Here is a 20,080-nt window from a genome sequence, read left to right as displayed (position 1 = left end):
CAGTTGCCCTAGAATCTGATGAGCACGGCTAATCCCCTTGTCTGCGGGACCCGAAGAGCTCCCTGACTGCAGGAGAGGCTGGGCAGGGCCCGGAGTTGGTAAACAATTTGAGGCCGATATACGTGTAGTCAGCTCATAAAGCCTAACACCAAGCCGAAGCTGTAATTAGTGGAGCTGTACAGTCACACTAATGTCACCTTTTGTGACATTTTACCCTTGAAAACAGCCCTCAGTATTTATTTCAACCTAATTTTGCCTGGACAGAAATGTCGGGAAAAAGCCGCAGATGCCAATACTTTCCAACTGCCACATGGCGTCAACTGCAGAAGACAGAACTCAAGAGAGGCCACCGGGCCAGGCAGCTATACCTTGAGCCTGTTTGTGGGTCAGCACAGCCTCTGTCCGCTGCACGTGTCTCTTCAGCAGCTGAGTGCTTCCGATCTGACTGGACTTCTGGGCAGAGGCCACTGTGGCCACCTTGGTCTTGGGACTGGAGGTGGGGCTGCTGGACACACTGGAGAGATCCTGAGTAGATTAAGAAGGACAAGGTCCAAGCCAATGTCGTCCAGATTGACTGTCAATCGTCAAGTCCCCCTGGAATTCCCTGGTCAGGAATTCCCCTCGTAGGAACTCACAGGCCCACCAAGGCCAACAGGCATCCCCAGGCAGCGAAGGAACCAACTCTTCAGTCCCCATTTCCCAGCAAAAGCACTCCCTCCCTTTCCGCGTTACCTCCGAGCCTGAGGGTGAGGCAGGTAGCTTGGCAGCTGGTGACGCAGGTCGACTGCCCCGCTCAGAGACCTCAAAGGCCAGGTCTCTGCGGGCCACGTCCCGGGGCTTCTTCTTCTTCTCAGCATCTTGATCCCGAGGCTCCGAGCCCACGTGCCCCTCCGCGCGAGTGAGCACTCCAGTCAGGAAGTCCACAATCTCATCCTAGTGTAAAGAGGGGCCGAGGCCTCTGAGTCCTTGTCTGGAGAATAGGAACCACCCCGACAGTCCCGACTAAAATCGATTCACCTCAGCTTCGATGTCAGCGTGCCGGTCCCTCCTACCACACAAAGCCTGGCTCAAACCCCAGCCTCAGCCAAGGACCAGCAGAAGCCTGCGCCCTGCACCCGTGAGGCAGTGCTCCGGGGTGGTCATGATTCACCACTCCCCCAATGAACCCTTCCTCCCCTAATGCTCGCTCATGTCTTAGATCATTACTCTCCTTTCCCCCTGTCTCTTTCCCCCTTTCCTTTGCTGATGATTTAGGCCCAACAGAGGCCACAGTGGATACCCATCCTCCTTAGTCAACAGGCTGCTGCCAACAAGACCGAGCCTAAAAGGTTACAGAAAGGCAAGCCTAGCTGAGAAAACCACATGAAGCTACTGTGTACCTGAATACATCTGTCCACCATGCTCTGAGTCAACCCTTCCGATTTCTTCTTTGCTTTGCTTATTCTAAGAGACAAAAAAGAGGAAATGTTTACTTTCCAAACATTCCACAGCACCATTTCTCTTCTGTGTTGGTTATTCTCTAGACCCATGAAGGAAGACTATGTTAGCCCTCAGGCAGGTCTGCAGCCTCTCTGAACCTCAGTTTCCACATCTGCAAAATGGGGAACCATAACACCTCACTCATGGAGTTAACAGGGATGACACAAAACAACATTTATCAAGAAACAAAGAGTACATGGAAAGTACCCGGGATGGTATACTTCAGAAGTCCTATACCTATGGCTTCACAGGTATACTCTATCTGATTGCTAAGACCTCATCTCGAGGCACCCCAACACAGACCCAAACCCTGAGACTACTGGGTGCTATTGAAAAGATTACTGGGTGCTACTGAAATGAAATTAGCAGGAGGGAAGGCAAGGTGGCCACAGGTTAGTTCTAAAGGGATGACAGAAACTGACCACAGCTGCTGCATTCTCCTCTTTGAAAGCCAGCCTTAAACACCCTGGCTTCTGACTGGTGGTCTCAGCAGAGAGAGAAACAGGGCACCAAGTGACAGGATGAAGAACTACATTCTGAGCCTCCAAATTCTGAGACCCCAATTTACTGGTTGTAGGTCTCTGACCTTGTGTAACAATGCTCATTTTATGGATGAGGACAGAGTCCCAGAAGTTAAGTATTTTATCCAAGCTTCTTAGCAAGGGAGCCAAGACTAAATTGGGTCTCCCAGTTCTCAGTCCAATGCTCTTGGCACCATGCAAATATGTCTCATAAGCAGCCTCACAACGTAACTCTCACTAAGGGTTATTTCCATTTCTCCCGCTCCCTCACCACGACTCAACACACAGTCTATTCTCCTATAGATAAGAATGTCTGAATTAGCAAGAAAGATAATGTATTTACAAGCAAACATTGCCTTGAGCATCAAAGGGTTAGATTCTAGGTCCACAAGAAGCTGTCAAATGACAAAGGCCAGGAGGACTTCGCCAAAGCATCTCTGGGTAAGAAACTGACAAGAGAGGTGGGAATAGGTACTCGCTTTAAGCTCTCCAGTTAAAGCATACAAATGAAGTTAATATCTAAGACTGAGCATATAAAAAAGGAGACCAGTAAAGGATACAACCTCTTTTTCAGTACATTTCATAAAAACATAACTAAAGGCCCTACAGGCAACCAGCCTTGTAAGAGAAGAATGGCCATCTCGATGACTAAAGATGCCCTCCTAAATCCTCTCCAGGGCTTCCCTGGTGGCACAGTGGTTAAGAATCCACCTGCCAATGCAGGGGACATGGGTTTGAGCCCTGGTCCGGGAAGATTTCACATGCTGCGGAACAACTAAGCCCGTGCGCCACAACTACTGAGCCTGCATTCTAGAGCCCGCGAGCCACAACTACTGAGCCCGCGTGCCTAGAGCCCGTGCTCTGCAACCAGAGAAGCCACCAGAATGAGAAGCCCGCGCACCTCAACGAAGAGTAGCCTCTGCTCGCCACAACTAGAGAAAACCCGCGTGCAGCAACAAAGACCCAACGCAGACAAAAATAAAATAAATTAAAAAATAAATAAATTTAAAATCCTCTCCAAACTTTGGCTGTTTATACTCCAAAATATATAAAAGGATGCTTAACACAAATAAAATCTATGATCACATTCATCCTCAGTAAGGAACAAAACGTGAAGAAATGCCTACCCAAGTGAAAGCACAATGGCCAAGATTATAATTACAACATCTTAAAAGTATTTTCTCCCCACAAGATGACTGCTAACTACAAAGAGAAAAATAGGAACTTTACAATAGAGAAACCTGGCAGATGCTTCCTTGATCAAAGTTAACATCACCAGTAATAAGACACATCAACACCATGTAGCCCCTGAGGGGTGCACCGAGGGCACATCAGCTCCATAGCATTCCTGCCAAAAATGTGCACCCTCAACCTAATCATAAGATAATGTCAAAAACCTAAATTGAGGGACCGTCTACAAAATAGAAGTCTTCAAAAGTGTCGAGGCTGGGCTTCCCTGGTGGTGCAGTGGTTGAGAGTCTGCCTGTCAATGCAGGGGACACGGGTTTGTGCCCCGGTCCGGAAAGATCCCACATGCTGTGGAGCGGCTGGGCCCGTGAGCCACAACTACTGAGCCTGCGCGTCTGGAGCTTGTGCTCCGCAACAAGAGAGGCACGCGGCAGTGAGAGGCCCGTGGCAGTGAGAGGCCCGCACACCGCGATGAAGAGTGGCCCCCGCTCGCCGCAACTAGAGAAAGCCCACGCACAGAAAAGAAGACCCAGCACAGCCAAAAACAAATAAATAAATGAAATTTTAAAAAAAAAGTGTCGAGGTCATGAAAGACAAAGACAGACTAAGGAACAGTACCAAATGAAAGGAGACTGAGGAGACAGGCAACCAACAGCAATGTGTGATCTGGATTTGAGCCTGGACCAGAAAAGAACGTTAGTGAGATAACTGATGAAATGTGAGTCTGTAGATTAGATAATAGTATCATATCCATGTTAATTTCCTGACTTCGATAATTACACTTTGGTTATATAAGATGTTAACATTTGGGAAATCTGGGTGAACAGTATAGGGAATTTCTTGGTACTAATCTTGCAACTTTTTAGAAATCTGAATTAGTTTAAAAAAATTTTTTTAAGTTTTTTAATGCCCTCTTTTCACTGAACCAGGTTAGCTATAATTACATCACCGCCTGATAAGCATCTCTCCAACATGGCACTCTTGCAGCTCTGGGGGAACCTACCCACCTGAGATTATCATCAGCTCCCCCAACCACCACCAAGCTGTTCTCAGCCCGAATCTTCTCCCGGAAGTCTTCCATGGCTTCAGGGTGACACTGCAGGGAATTCTGACCAATGACAAAGAGGACTGGAGTCTTCATATCCAAGAGGGGATCATCCACATCCTAAAACAGATCCAGGTTTACAGTCAGCCAGTGCATATTCACTGAGTACTGCCCTGGCAAGTATGCTCAAGAGAGTCAGCTGGGCAACTGCAGTCACTGAAGAGCAGCTTGGGCGAGGCATGCACTCCCGTACGCTCACCTGCCAGTGACCCAGAAATCAGCCACACCCTGCGCTTACCCCTCTGGGGCCATCCACGGTAAGCAGAGGAAACCCAAGGCAGACAACTGCAGTGACATATTCCATCACCGACACCTGGAAATAATGGCACCGTTTGTCTCAAGGTCAAATGACTTCACTGCAGCTACATCCTACCCAGAATCCTGGGGTGGTCCAGACCCACCAGCCAGTCCCACCTCCTCCCCCACTGTCATGACATAACCCCTAGGTGTACATAACTAGGCTAGGACATAATCCCTAGGTGCACCAGCCATAGTTGCAGCAGTAAGAGCAAAGAACACAAGATGTGCTGTTCTACCAGAAGCCACCACCTAGAGAATTGGGGCCCTCAGCGGACCCCAGAAGAGGGCTGAACCATAGGATGGGAAGTTTAATACTTGCATCCTGGCAATTTGTGAGGCTAGAATCCTCCCTTTTCCCTCCACTAATAACAAATGCAATCAGGAGAACATAAATGTTGTTCTTTTCCCTTAAGTGAAGAAAATCTCTCCCTTTTGAACTTGATAGCTCCCAGACACCCCAAATTTCTTAGAGCAGTCGCTGACAGGGTACTGCCATCCTTGGGACCAGGGAGTACCGGGAGATAGCCTTCTTCCTCTCACGCCCCTAGATGTCACCTACACTACATGAAGCAGCACAGACTTTGCTTACTTGATCCACTTGAGAATTGGGGCTTTGGACAGGTCGGAGGCACTTATACAAACTAATATACATGCAAGTGTATGTAAAATAAGAAAAGGTTCTCTGATGACTTGGAAAGGGAAAGAACAGGAACACAACATCAAATTACAGAGCTATTAAAATTTTTGCTGGCCACAATTATTGTTTTGTTTTGTTTTGTTTAGGTGGGAGAATGGTACTTATGTCTAGGGGGAGAAAGAAAAAAAATTTTTCAGCGATACATGCTGAAATATATATATATATAAACACAGTGATATGATATTTGAGATTTTCTTCAAAATAATTGGAGGAGACTGAAAGTAGGCAGAGGTAAGATGAAAAAAGCTTGGCCATGAGCTGATCACTGGCAAAGCTGGGTGAGGGGCCCAAGGGGTTTATTATACTAGTGTATCCTCCCTTTGAACTTCTGCTTTTTTCACAATAAAGTTAAAAAGTAAGGTTTGTAGGCAAAGCATCTAGCACAGTGCTCTGGAACACTGCAAAGCGCTCAACAGTCACTATCATCGCGCTGGGCAGCAGCAGTAGTAGCAGCAGCAGTCTATCTCAGGACAACCTCCAAATAAGATGGGGATTACTTACGTGACAGGCCACCAAGGCTCCTGTATTCCAGCCAATCAAGATAATGGGTTTGTGCGGGAAATGGCTGTGAATCTTTGTGGGAAAAGAAGACAGTAAGACTGGAGGCCACAGATTGGTGCAGAATGTTGGGTGTGCCACAGTGAACTGAAATAGGGACGTTCTCACCTCTAGCACTTTGCTTCGCACTGCCCCAATCATGTGCTCCAGACACTGCAGAACTCCTACTCCACTACCATTGTTCAGCAGATGCGTGGCAACAGGGATGACCTAAAGGAAAGAGTAGCAGCCATGAGAGCAGAGCTAAGTTTCAAATCTCCTCTCAAGTCTGCTTAACCTACCTAAATCCCTTCAACCTCGGATAAGCACCATTGGCATTCTAGACAAAAAGAGACTTGGGGGACGTTCCACGTTTAAGTTGACCCATTTTGAGCCCCTCTTCCTTTCTGTCTGCTCGATCCTCCCCAGGAGGAGTTCCTCCTGCCCAGTACGTACCTTGCCTAAGCAGGACAGCTGAGACTGCCAGAAGCGGTGGCGGCGCGAGGTGGGGAACACGGAGCTGGAGGGCCCGGAAGAGGCAATGAGAATGAGAGGAGAGCCGGGGAGTTTGCTCTAAGGAGAAAGACCCCACCAGAGAGCCAGTGAGTGAGAGGTGCTCCTCCATGGAACCCCAATACCTTTCTTATCCCAACCAATGCTAATTTCCTCAGGAAACTACGTTAAGCACTACACCCAGCCAGTTATTAATGAAAGCAGTTAAACAAGCCATTATCCTCTTGCCAAAGTTCTAAGACTGGATTCTAAAAACAATTTCATGGGCCACAGTTAAGTCCAACTTACTGGTTTGTTATGAGAGAGCACTCCCACAGCGGGGTCCCAGGGCCTCTTCAGTAGGAGGGACAAGGCCTCAGCTCCAGCAGCCCCGGTCTTCGTGTTGGACGACATGAGCATCCGGTCAATCAAGGTAGGGATCTAGAAGCAAGGGAGAGGAAAGATGCTTCCAGCATGAGGTAGGAGACCCCACCACCAGGATCAGGTGGGAGGACACAGCCCCACTATGAGCCGCGGAGATTTCAACTACACCTCTCAAACTTTCCTCACGAGAGAAAGTACAAATCAGTGCATGGCTGAAAAATATGCCTCCCGTCACATTAAAGATAAGTGGATACAGTCCTCTGGAAACCAATCTGGTGACACGCACCAAGAGACTTAAACTTATTCTTATCTCTTTCTTAACAACCTGTATCAGAAATACATACACGCACACACACACACACACACACACACACACACACACGGGGGCTGGGGGGTAAGCAAAAGACAAATTCACTCTCAATAATAGTCAAAAAGTGGACACAACATTAAGGCATATACAAGGAAGTGGTTAAGCAAATTATCTACATAATTAGATATTATGGATTAATTTTAAATATTTAAAACAATTTGTAATAACATAGGGAAATAATTTGCTAAAACGTTAAAGGTAAAACAGAATATATAAAAATTATCTCTACTCAGAAAAAATACTACAAGAAAATATGCCAAAAGGTTAATAATGAACTTTATGGAGTTATGAATTTTTTTCCTTTTCAGACATCTGTGTTTTCTGAATTTCCTCAGTGAACACCAGTTGATTTTATAAATTAAAAACAAAACTCTGCACTTACTTCTAGAATACTGCCTTCAAACTGTGGTGTGTTAAAAAAATATGTTATTGTGCCCCAAATAATATATCCTACTATACTGTGTATACAGCTGACCCTTGAACAACACGGGGTTGGATGCCAACCCCCCATTCAGTCGAAAAGCTGTGTATAACTTTACAGTTGGCCCTACGTATCAGTGGTTCCACATTACACCATTATGATTTACCAAAAATGTGACCTCACAGATGTGTAAATATAGGTTTCAGACATGCTGATGCTTACACTGAGAAGAATTATCTGTGTGAATCCCATACTACCCACAAGAGGTCAAAATGACCTAGGGGAAAGGAAAGATTTTTAACTGCTAGAGGTAGTTTTCAGAAAAATAAACTTTTTGAGAAACTGGAGAATAAAAACTACTACAGTGATGCAGGCTGTAAAAGTTCAGTCCATAGCTAACATCATACTCAACAGTGAAAACCTGAAAGCTTTTCCTCTAAGATCAGGAACAAGACAAGGATGCCCACTCACACCACTTTTATTCAGCATAGTATTGGAAGCCCAAGCTAGAACGATTAGGCAAGAAAAAGAAAGGAAAGGCATCCTTTCCGTTAGATTTAGAAAGAAGTAAAACTCACTATTTGTGGATGACATCATATTATATAGAGCAAACCCTAGACTCCACCAAGAACAACCATTAGAATAAACGAATTCAGTGAAGTTGCAGGATACAAAATCAATATACAAAAATCTGCTGCATTTCTATACACTAATAGAGAAAGTAAGAAAACTTTCTCGTTTACAACAGCATCAAAAAGAATAAAATACCTAGGATTAAATTTAACCAAGGAGGTGAAAGACCTGTACACTGAAATCTATAAGACATTAATGAAAGAAACTAAGACACAAATAAATGGAAAGATATTCTGTGCTCACAGACTGGAAAAAGTAATATTGTTAAAATGTCCATACCACCCAAAGCAATCTACTGTACAAATTCAATGCAATCCCTATCAAAATTCCAGTGGCATTTTTCACAGAAATAGAACAAACAATCCTAAAATTTGTATGGAACCACAAAAGACCCTGAATAGCCAAAGCAATCTTGAGAACAAAGAACAAGGCTGGAGGCATCATGCTTCTTGATTTCAAACTATTTTACAAAGTTATAGTAATCAAAACAGCATGGCATCGGCATAAAAACAGAATCACAGATGAATGGAACAGAATAGAGAGCCTAGAAATAAACGCATGCATATATGGTCAATTAATTTACAACAAAGGAGCCAAGAACTTACAGTGGGGAAAGGACAGTCTCTTCAATAAATGGTGTTGGGAAAACTGAACAGCTACATGCAAAAGAATGAAACTGGACCACTGTATTACCTCATACACAAAAATTAACTCAGAAAGGATTAAAGACTTGAATGAAGATCTGAAACCATAAAACTCCTAGAAGAAAACATAGGCAGTAAGCTCTTTGACATTAGTCTTGGCAATGATTTTTTGGATCTGACACCAAAAGTAAAGGCAGCAAAAGCAAAAATAAACAAGTGGGACTACAAACTAAAAAGCTTCTGCATAGCAAAGGAAAACATCAACAAAATGAAAAAGCAATCTATTGAATGGGAGAAAATATTTGCAAATCATGTAGCTGATAAGGGGTTAATATTCAAAACATATGAAGAACTCATGCAACTCAACATCAACAAAATAAACAATCTGGTTAAAAAATGGGCAGATCTGAATAGACATTTTTCCAAAGAAGATATACAGATGACCAACAGGTACACGAAAAGATGCTCAACATTATTAATCATAAGGGAAATACAAATCAAAACCAAAATGAGATATCATCTCACACCTGTTAGAATGGCTATTATCAAAAAGACAAGCATTAACAAATTTTGGCAAGGATGTGGAGAAAAGGGAACCCCTGTGCACATTGGTGAGAATGTAAATTGGTGCAGCTACTACAAAAATCAGTAAGGATGTTCCTCAAAAAATGAAAAACAGAACTATCATATGATCCAGCAATTCCACTTCTGTGTATTTATCTGAAGAAAACAACAATAACTCAAAAAGATATATACACCCCCATGTTCACTGCAGCATTAAGTACAATAGGCAAGATATGGAAACAACCTAAGTGTCCACTGATGGATGATGGATAAAGAAAATGTGGCATATGTATATATGCCACGTTTTCTACACACACACACACACACACACGAATATTATTCAGCCATAAAAAAGAAGGAAATCTTGCCATTTGCGAAAACATGGATGGACCCTGAGGGCACTGTGCTAAGTGAAGTTAAGTCAGACAGGGAAACATAAATACCGTATGATCTCACTTGTATGTGGAATCTAAAGAAAAACAAACAAAACAAAAAACCAAACTCATAGATACAAAGAACAGACTGGTGGTTGCCAGAGGGAGGGGGTGGAGGATAGTGAAATGGGTAAAAGGGATCAAAAAGTACAAAATAAATTAAGCCATGGAACGTAACGTACAGCATGGTGACTACAGTTAATAACACTGTATTCCAGATTTGAAAGTTGCTAAGAGAGTAGATCTTAAAAATTCTCATCATAAGAAAAAAAAAATGTTTGTAACTATGTGTGGTGACGTATGTTAACTAGACTTAGTGTGGTGATCATCTAGCAATACATACAAATATCAAGTCATTATACTGTATACTTGAAACTAATATAATGCTATATGTCAATTATACTTCAATTAAAATAAAAAATGCAAAGATAGGACAAGAAGATAAGCTGTTCCAGGCAATGATAAGCAAGGACAGTGATCTTAATTTTGAAAGAGCAAGACTAAAAAGGTTTCTGTACAAGAAATGAGGGGAGGGACTTCCCTGGTGGCGCAGTGCTTAAGAATCCGCCTGCCAATGCAGGGGACTCGGGATAGAGCCCTGGTCCGGGAAGATCCCATATACCGCTGAGCAACTAGGCCCGTGCACCACAACTACTGAAGCCCACACGCCTAGAGCCCGTGCTCCGCAACAAGAGAAGCCACCGCAATGAGAAGCCCGCGCACCGCAAGGAAGAGTAGCTCCTGCTCACTGCAACTAGAGAAAGCCTGCGCGCAGCAATGAAGACCCAATGCAGCCAAAAATAAATAAATAAATAAATTTTATAAAACAAAAGAAATGAGGGGACTATAACCATGCGACTTTCTCAGTTTAATTCAGGAAACAAATGTTTACACAACCCAACACTGCTGTTACAAGACACCAGCCTAGTGCTTACTGCGAAGGAATTTAATCTACAAGGGTTAATGAAGACAATCACACAAACAACAAAAGAGGAGGAGCTGATAAGTGCCATAAAGAAAAATAAGCCTCACACTATGATTCAAACCATCTAACAGAAAAGACGGAAGCAAGCAGGCAATTTTCATCTGAAGATGCAGCATGTGAAGTGAGATGCACTCTGAAGAATTCTAACAGAAGACGGGGGAAAGCCTTCTAATCAGAGACACCAGATATAAGCAAGAAAGAACAGGGCTTATTCTGGGCACAGATAGCCTGAAGTCGAGAATTTGGGCAAGGAAGTAGGAGGACGAGGACATAAGGCTAGTAACAAAGGCTAGGGCCCAACTGCAAAGGATCTTCACCCTAAACTAGACATTTCTTGTAACTTACTTTGTCACTGTGAGCCACTCAACACCTTGAGGTAGAGGATCTGACTGAATTAGACTTTAAAAGCTTTTATCTGGCAGTAATAAGAGTACACCTCTCAAATGACAAAGCCTTGAAACTCACTTTCTGTAAATAAGAATACTTAGAAATAATTAATCAATAACCAACTTCTCTGCTTGGAGCCAGGCAGACCAAGCATCCCTGGTCTGTCCAGCACTGCATCTCTCTCAGCAGACAATGAAGAGGCTAGGGTCTATACCTTCTCTGCTCCCCTTACAATAGGTCTGGTGGTGAAAGCAGCTGGGCCAAGAGCACGATCCCATCCACCTGCATTTTCATCCAGCAGGAACATTAGAAGTTGTGGGAAACAACCTAAGTATTTGCTGTGAATCTGAGAGTCGTGGGAACATAAGAGCCTGAAGGGAGACGAACCACTGAGAGCAGAGCCTCAAGTGGACAGCGGCTCACAGTCTGGGACCCTGCTGACTGTGTGTCCTCTGCCATTCCAGCTAACCTACACCATGACCTAGAAGCAGGGCCGGGCAGCATGCACTGTGCACACCTGTGGAGTCCCGCCAGTGGTCCATCATGCTCAATAAACCTGAACACCACTTCATTCACATGGGAACATCCAGACAGTGACTTCAGTGGGGGAGCAGGGCAAACTTCTTTACGAGGGAAATGACCTCCAAGGCATACTGGCCGTGCAATGTAAGGCAGAGAAGTGGGCTCCGGGCACTACTAATACTCATCCCTTAGGGGATATTCACCAATGCTGTACTCTTCCCATAGGCAGAATGCTGTGGAGAACATTTAAAATGCCTGAAATACTCACAAGCCACTGTTCTCGGCCAGGGGCCTGTCGTGGCTCCACACCCACCCTGTGCCCATGCCTGCCCCCTATTCACCTCCTGGGCCAGGGTCTCCACTGCAGAGGGGCAGCACAGGGGGAATTCTGGGACTATCTTTTCTTTTGTCTCTTTCTCCACTAGAAAATAAGCTCCATCAGAGTAGACAGCATTTCTGTCTTGCTCATCCCAGCGCCTGGCACATTATAGGCACAAAACAGTTGACTGTATAAATTAATGTCAAATTTCCTACCATGCATTTCATTCACGCATCTGGTCCTGAGTTTTGTTTTATTTCCACACTAAGCCAGTCTTCTTTTGCTTTCAAACAAACTCGGCAACCTTCAAGTAACAAACAGGCAGGAAACAATAAGTCTGGAAATTGGGGGAATATGGCTGGGGAAAGCTGTTGGCCAGGTAAATTATAGCAACAAAGCAGGCCAGCTTCCTGCAAAGGAGAAGAAAACCACTTAAAAAAAAAAGGTGAAGAACTGAAGTAATCCAAGTTGCCTGAGGCCATTCTGTATTGGAGCAAAACACTAAAAATGATGGTACCACTTATAAATCATTAACAGTTACTGTGGGTTTCCTATGTGCCAAACTTTGCGGCAAGCATTCTATCTCGATTAATGAATTTTCACAAAAATCCTAGATAGGTATTAGTATCAGCCATTTTTTTAGAGATGAGGAAATTGAGACACTAATCCAAGACTACACAGCTAATCAGTAATCAAGATGAGATCAGCCAGGCAGTCTGCCCCCAGAACCTGTACTCCAATCACACCGAACACAGCCCAGTGCAGTAACTGCAACCAAAATAAAGTGCCATCATGAAGAAAAACAGTGTAACTTTGTGCAATACCGTCTAAGTAAGAAAGCAGGGAAAGTTAACGATAACGCTTTATAAAGAGTGACTGAAGTGAAAGTGTTGCCACCGAAGGCTCATCATGATGAGGAGAGACCGAGGCATCACATCACGGCGCCCCCTGCTCCGGAACACCTCCCCACGCGCACCCCCACACTCTCAGCACCACGGGTCTGCTTCCTGCCCCCCTCTCAACACCCTGCCCTGGTAAACCCCTCATCTTCTCCTTTCTCACCTCACCTCAGACCACAAGCTGCAGGGCTGCAGAGGCTAAACATGTTCTCTGGTTTTCAGGAGGGCTAGAGACATTTACGCCTGGTGAAAACACGAAATGATACCATGTCTCTTATTTTTGATAACAAACCTGTTAGCTTCAGTCATGCCCTCCAGGCCGACCAGGCAATGACCTCGCCCAACCCCACTTCCTGAACCCACAGTGGAGGCTGGCTACCCCAGGACAGGGCAGACGGCAATCACGGCCTCACCTTCCCTTTCAGTGTCTGCAAAGCATCCAGGTAGGCGGCCAGCATGGGCAGACTCAAGGTCTCCACCAGGGTGGTGTGCAGCCACTGGACCAGCTTGGTGTCCCAGCTCACACTCGCCAGAGCTTGCCGCACTCTCCTCGCACACTTGTCCACGGCAACACGGCGCAGCACTGGCTCGTTACAAGCCTGAGAGGTGTAAGTGGGGGGACAAAGTATGAGGGCCACCTCGTTAGCAACGTGAGGTGGGGGTGGGGGGAGCGGGGTGAGGTCAGCTAGCCCGTGAGGCCCGAACTATGGGGAGCCCACGGTGGGCAGGCTTCTAGAGTCTTACCCCTTCGTTGGCCAAGCGGGCAAGCCGATCAGACTGCAGGGCTTTGAGGATCTTGTTGAATAGCTTGTTCTGGGCCATTGTCCAGCCAGTCCTATAAGAGAAACTCTGAGGAATTAAAGTCAAACCCTGGGGATGCTCGCCATGCACGTACACTGTACAAAGAAGATTATGTCATGTTTTTTGTTCCCACTATGAAACAGTATAACTCAAAGTAGCTTAGAACGAAGCTAAAGCACAACACCCAGATTCTGGCCAACCAATGCTGCCAATGAACCACCTCAACATATACTTGTATTAACATACACACTACAAGTCAAAACCAGTCACAAACAGAGTCTTTTTGGTGCGAGCAAAGGTAATTAATTACCTAGTGGCTAATATAATCCATCAGTAAACAGAAGCATGGCACCATTGCACAGACATATTTGAATTTCACAAGTTTAGTATTTCACACAAAAAGGCAGACAGGATGAGAAAGCATTTTAATGTACTAAAACCTCAGACTAAGATAAGAGGCCTATTTAATCAGCTTTAGGAACGAAAATGTAACAAACGAAGTGGCTCTTCTCCCACTCCTTAAGAATCCACCCCTCACTAACCTTTCTCCCTTTTCCATTTTTTTCCCTGTATATCACACAATTAAAAAATTTACTTTTGAATGGTCTGTTCCATATAAGTTAACTCTGTATCATCCCTGCGTATGACCCTGGAAGACACACTTTTACCTTGCTTATGGAAGGCTTTATGGTTCCTCCTCCAGCTCAGCTGTAAACTCCCTGCAATTAGAAACCTGTCCTACTGCTCCTGTCCCCACATAATGACACGCAGCACAGCAGTGTGGAGCTGACTAAAGCCCCCCTCCACCCCACTCCTGGCAATCTTAATTACTCTGATACTCCAACTCTGGCCAGTAATCTTCCTAAAGATACTAAGAGAAAGGTAACAGAAGATACTCAATTGTTTACCAACTCTCCCTGCCATAAAAATAAACTGGTGCTTAAATCTCCTTTAAACAATTTTAGGTGGATGCCAGACCCAAAGGAGAACCTGGAACGAGATCAAGGTAGCGCTCCAAATCAGCAGGGAAAAAGTAAATAGGGCTGTGACAACTACCAGCCACCTGGAAAAAGAAAATCTGGATTCCTACACATCACTCTTTACACCAAAATAAATTGCAAGTGGAATAAAAAGTTAAATAAAAATAAAATGACCAAAGTACTAGGAAAACACAGTAATTAAAAAAATCTAACTACCTATCTAATCTGTATCTTAGAATGAGTAAAACTTTCTATGTATGACCTAAAACCTAGAAGCCATAAAAAGAAGAAAGATAAATGTAACTACATAAAAATTTCAAATTTCTATAAAGGAAAAAATTAAGTATCATAAATGAAGTCAAAACACAATGAAAAAATAACTACTGTTTCATTAAAATAGAAAAAGCCTCTAGAAAACTATTAAGAAAAAGACAAAACACTCAAAACAAAAACAATGGGCAAAGAACATGAAAAGGCAGTTCATGAAAAGGCAGTCAACCCCCTTGGGCCTTCCCTGGTGGTCCAGTGGTTAAGAATCTGCCTTCCAATGCAGGGGATGTAGGTTCGATCCCTGGTCGGGGAAATAAGATCCCACATGCCATGGGGCAACTAAGCCTGTGCTCTAGAGCCTGCGCGCCACCAACTACAGAACCCACACGCTGCAACTACTGAACCCACACGCTCTAGAGCCTGTGTGCCACAACTAGAGAGAAGTCCACACACCACAACGAAGAACCTGGTGCTGCAGCTAAGACCCGATGCCAAATAAATAAATATTAATAAGTAAATGTAGGGACTTCCCTGGTGGTGCAGTGGTTAAGAATCCGCCTGCCAATGCAGGGGACACGGGCTCGAGCCCTGGTCCAGGAAGATCCCATATGCCGCAGAGCAACTACGCCCGTGCACCACAACTACTGAAGCCCGCGCACCTAGAGCCCGTGCTCCGCAACAAAGAAAATCCACCGCAATGAGAAGCCCAGGCACTGCAACGAAGAGTAGTCCCTGCTCGCCACAACTAGAGAAAGCCCACGCGTAGCAGCGAAGACCCAATGCAGCCAAAAACAAAATAAATCAATTTTTTAAAAAATGTAGTCATAAGAAGTTCAGTAGTACACTGTTGTGTGTTCCAGGGATGTTCCAGATCCCTGGAAACTTTGCTGATTTCTCTTACTTTATAACAGACTAGCACCTTTCCCATCATAACCCACCAACCAGACACCCTCTTTTCTACAGGTCATCTCTCTAACAACAAGGCCCAGTAAACATGCAGGTGGAAGGCAAATTACCCTTTGTTATGCACACTGCACAGTTATCCCATTATCCTTTCCTTCTGTAAAATAAAATCTCCACCTACCACGTCTCCAGTTTGACAACTTACCACAGTTACACAGTCCAGGAGAACACTAGCTATGAGCCAGGAGCTGGCTGTGTGCCCTCAGTCTCCTTGACTGTAAAAGAGATGGACTAGATGATCTTCACGGTTCCTTCTAACAGTAAAAAGCTCAGGTAGCTATGACTACTGATGGGAGCAAGCTGAAGTCCAGGATCACAGAATTCTTCAGGGGTACCCTCTACCTGTAGTAGCTTTGTTGCCAAAGCTCAATCCGCCTTAACCTCCAAAGCCTCCCATCCTTTCATAACCCCTTGTGGCATACTAGAAGCAGTCTTAGGTTTCCTGGAATCGTTCTTTTTCTTATTTTCCCATAGCTCTCTTGGCTTAATTTCTGCTACTTCATTAGGATTTGGTCAGTTTTTGTTGTGCCTTGATATTCAGAGAGATTCTGGATTTGGGAGGTAGGGGAGTAGAAGCTTTTACTCCAAGTTGGGACTCAGGATACTTTGGGACCAGGAAGGTTTGTGGGAACCAGCACCTTCCAGCCCACTGGTTCATAATCTCATTTTCCTTCACATTATTTAAATGTACGACACACTAACATGAGTAGCATGTCTCATATGTATAGTGATTCTTGGATGGGCTTGGGGATTTGGTGGTGGTGGGAGGAGACAGAGGATGTCCACAAGTGGTTATAAAAAGCTCTCTGGGGCTTCCCTGGTGGCGCAGTGGTTGAGAGTCCACCTGCCGATGCAGGGGACATGGGTTCGTGCCCCGGTCCGGGAAGATCCCACATGCCGCGGAGCGGCTGGGCCCGTGAGCCATGGCCGCTGAGCCTGTGCGTCCGGAGCCTGTGCTCTGCAGCGGGAGAGGCCACAACAGTGAGAGGCCCGTGTACCGTTAAAAAAAAAAAAAAAAAAAAAAAAAAAAGCTCTCTGGAGATACATGGATATTTCCATTTTAATAAACTTCTTTGCTTTTAATGGCTGGCTCTACCCTACTGGTTGGCATTTAGGTTGTGTCCCTTTTATTGCTATTATAAACAGTCACAGTGACCATCCCTCCTCTCCCCAATACACTCAAACACTCATCTATTCTATCCATATCTTTACACGGTTGTGCAAGTATCTCTGAAGGATAAATCTCTTGAAGTGGAAATGAAAGATGTGTTAAAATTTTTGAATTTCAGTTCTGTGAAAATAATATGTATAAAGAACCTGCGACATCTTGAAAGCAGTATTATACTGCAGCCTTACCCCCAGCAGCAATGCTCAGTGATAATCAAACAGGTTAAACAATGAATACAATTTCTTCATGTTCAACAATCTCTTGACCTTTCTCAAAGCCCATTGATCATGTTGCAAACCTTAATCCCAAGGACAGAGAATGAGGTATAATTTTTATTTATGAGGTACCGACAGTGTTTCCAAAATTATCCTGTTCTTTATTATACAACAGGATGTTTTCTCTATTTGTTTTTCTTACTCTACATTTATCCTGAAACCCGAAATGACAGGAGCAAGGAAAATGATGTGAACAAAATGGGAAGGGGACTACAAGCTATTTAGAAGTTACTACCATACACCAATGTCAGCTGAAATTAAATTGAAAAACCACAATGTTGAGAATCTAAAATCCCCAGAAAAAGTTCTTAGGATTGTTGCTGGATATATAACAAAGTGATTCCAAGAACTGAAACATGTTCTCTATATTTTGCCAGTTTCGTGGGAGGCTGGAAAATTAAGTGGGCAGAAAAAAATGATCTAACCCAAGATTAAGAGCATGCAAAAGATATAATTAAGGAAAAATTTAAAAACAGGAGACAGAATTTTAAATACAAGTCTAAACAGTCAAATAGCTGATGGGAACTGTGGTGAGTCAACACGCTCCCCCCACCTAAACCTATTCAATTTTCATGAGTGCAAAAATGCCTTCTCTCCATTGCTTAGATGAGATCAGACACTAATGTTCTCCACGCTCCCACTGAACCCAAATGACATTCTGACTTCTGGCTCCTCTTATCCAAAGCAGCCAAAAAGTCACATCAGTCCCAGAACCTGATATTTTCAAAGGTAATTCTTTCTCTGATACTAATTCAATATTAAAATGTCTAAAGGATTTTTTTTTTAAACCAGAAGGCAAGCAGAGAGACAGAAAGAACATCAGAGAGAAGAAAAAGGTCACACTTACTTTTTCAGATTATAAAATTCTTTGCTTAAACACCAGGAGAAAGGAAGAGAGGAATGACAGGGACAGAGAGAGGCAGGGAGAGAGGAAGGGAGAGGGAGGGAAAATAAACAACTCAAAGATCTTGAACTCAAAATTTCAAACATCCATCTGAGATTAACATATAGATACATATAATATTGAGAGACATAATTAGAGCAAATTTAGAAAAGAAGAATTTTTTTCAATTGAATTCAGAAGTTCTGATTTCTAAGATAAGACAACCTGCTTTAGGACACTAGATTCTTTTACTGAAATGTTGACAACGTCCTAAAATCCATTTGAGAGCAATGCCCCAAAGTATCATATGTCAGCGGTATTTTGTTAAATGTCTTTGAAAAGCTGTTCATCTAATTAAACTTGGCATTTGACAAACATCTGGGGGAAAAAGCTGGTCCAACTTCTTGCGGACAACATTACTACACCAGCAAATGTATAACATTTTCAAAGGTTCTCTAGGTCACACGATTTTGGCATGCAGACACAAGAACGCAATCTAGACCAGAGGTCGGCAAACTTCTTCTATAACGGACTGGATAGTAAATATTTTAGAGTTTGTGTGCCATGTGGTTTCCATCACAGCTATGCAACTCCGCAGCTGTAGTGCAAAAGCAGCTACAGACAATACCTAAATGAGTGGGCATGACTGTGTTCCAATAAAACTGTATTTATGGACACTGAAATTTGAATTTCTTGTGTCTTTTTAAAATTTTTTTTCAACCACTTAAAAATGTAAAAACCATTCTTAGCTCATGGGCCATACAAAAATAAGCAATGGGCCGGATTTGGCGCATAGGCCATAGTTTGCCAACCCCTGATCGAGACAATTAAATCAAGAAGAGAGGGATATTAAACTGCTTCATGAAATATCAGGCATTACTAGAGAAACTCAGAGTCAGTTCGGGCTGGGTGGGGGGGCCTTCATTTTCTAAACATAGAAAGTCATCTGAAGGCAGTTGCTACTAAAATAATTCAAGAGGGTGAAATAGGGCACTAAAAAAGAAAATTAAGTTTCTGAATCCACTGATAAGAGAGGTCAGTAATCTCTCTGAGGAAAAACAGATTTCTAGGGAGCTGTCCTATATAGTCCATGAGTTCTTGATGTGGGAAACTGTAATTTTACATGATTTTATACAGGAAGAAAAGAAGCAGCAATTTAACAATCAAATCAAGGGAAAGAATGGCAACAAGATGATTACAATCAAGCAGAGAGAACTAACTGCAACCTCCAAACAGGCTACAGATCCAGAACTTGGGGACAAGGTCATAAAGTGGTGACCTCTGAAATTGAAGTCAGTAAGTACCATCAAATAATGAAATTAACTGTGTGCAAAAGTAACCTACCTGAAGAGATGGTTTGTAAGCCTGTTGCTAATGGGAGAAGGACGCCTCCAAAATCTCATCAGACACTAAAAGACAAATAATCTGAGATAAACTGAGCGCTAATTAATCATATCAATCTGTGGCAATGTCATAACACAGGGATGGAGGTCCACATGGAGAAAGACAAGCCAAAGATTAGAATCTGTCAGTGTTTCTCTGCCGGACTGGGCAGGTGGAGGTGTGCCCTGGCCTAACTCTGTGGGCCCATCTTGCTTCGAGGAAAGATGGGTGCATCCAGCTACCTTGTTGAAGGAGGGCACCTCCTGTGCAGACTGTCCACTCGCCATCCACTGCGCAAACAGAATAGCTTCCCAGATTCTCCTACTGAGAATCAATGCTCTGGGCCAGGCCACCCCAGTGTCTCATCTGCCTTGCAGTTGTATCTCTCCTTATAAATTAAGAAACTGGTATTCATATGTATTATTAAGTCTCTGATGACTTTGGTAAACATGAAGAGTCCCCCAAAACCTTCTGAT

The 20,080-nt window shown here is 43.8% G+C and overlaps 1 protein-coding gene across 15 annotated transcripts in view; it reads right to left on the bottom strand.

The window, feature by feature from the left end:
* Positions 1-20,080, bottom strand: part of KANSL3 (KAT8 regulatory NSL complex subunit 3) — an 84,659-nt gene that overhangs the window by 57,166 nt on the left and 7,413 nt on the right. For 14 of the 15 annotated variants that reach the window (XR_011377873.1, XR_011377874.1, XR_011377871.1 and 11 more), the window contains 11 exons: positions 13,626-13,716; positions 13,295-13,480; positions 6,629-6,760; positions 6,284-6,400; positions 5,957-6,058; positions 5,792-5,863; positions 4,532-4,606; positions 4,196-4,353; positions 1,380-1,443; positions 733-933; positions 369-525 (listed from right to left, as the gene is read on the bottom strand). Coding sequence is in view for 4 of the 15 variants with exons in the window: in XM_070046815.1 (XP_069902916.1) it covers positions 369-525; positions 733-933; positions 1,380-1,443; positions 4,196-4,353; positions 4,532-4,606; positions 5,792-5,863; positions 5,957-6,058; positions 6,284-6,400; positions 6,629-6,760; positions 13,295-13,480; positions 13,626-13,716 (1,355 nt within the window). In the remaining 11 variants the exon portion in view is untranslated. Of the gene's footprint in view, positions 1-368; positions 526-732; positions 934-1,379; positions 1,444-4,195; positions 4,354-4,531; positions 4,607-5,791; positions 5,864-5,956; positions 6,059-6,283; positions 6,401-6,628; positions 6,761-13,294; positions 13,481-13,625; positions 13,717-19,565; positions 19,631-20,080 lie in introns of all 15 variants that reach the window. The other variant, XR_009566091.1, reaches the window with a different exon arrangement.

This window comes from Globicephala melas, chromosome 12 (assembly GCF_963455315.2).
Source record: "Globicephala melas chromosome 12, mGloMel1.2, whole genome shotgun sequence".
NCBI classification, from domain to species: domain Eukaryota; kingdom Metazoa; phylum Chordata; class Mammalia; order Artiodactyla; family Delphinidae; genus Globicephala; species Globicephala melas.
Note: the sequence above shows the minus strand (reverse complement) of the source record. Positions and strands in the feature narration are given on the sequence as shown.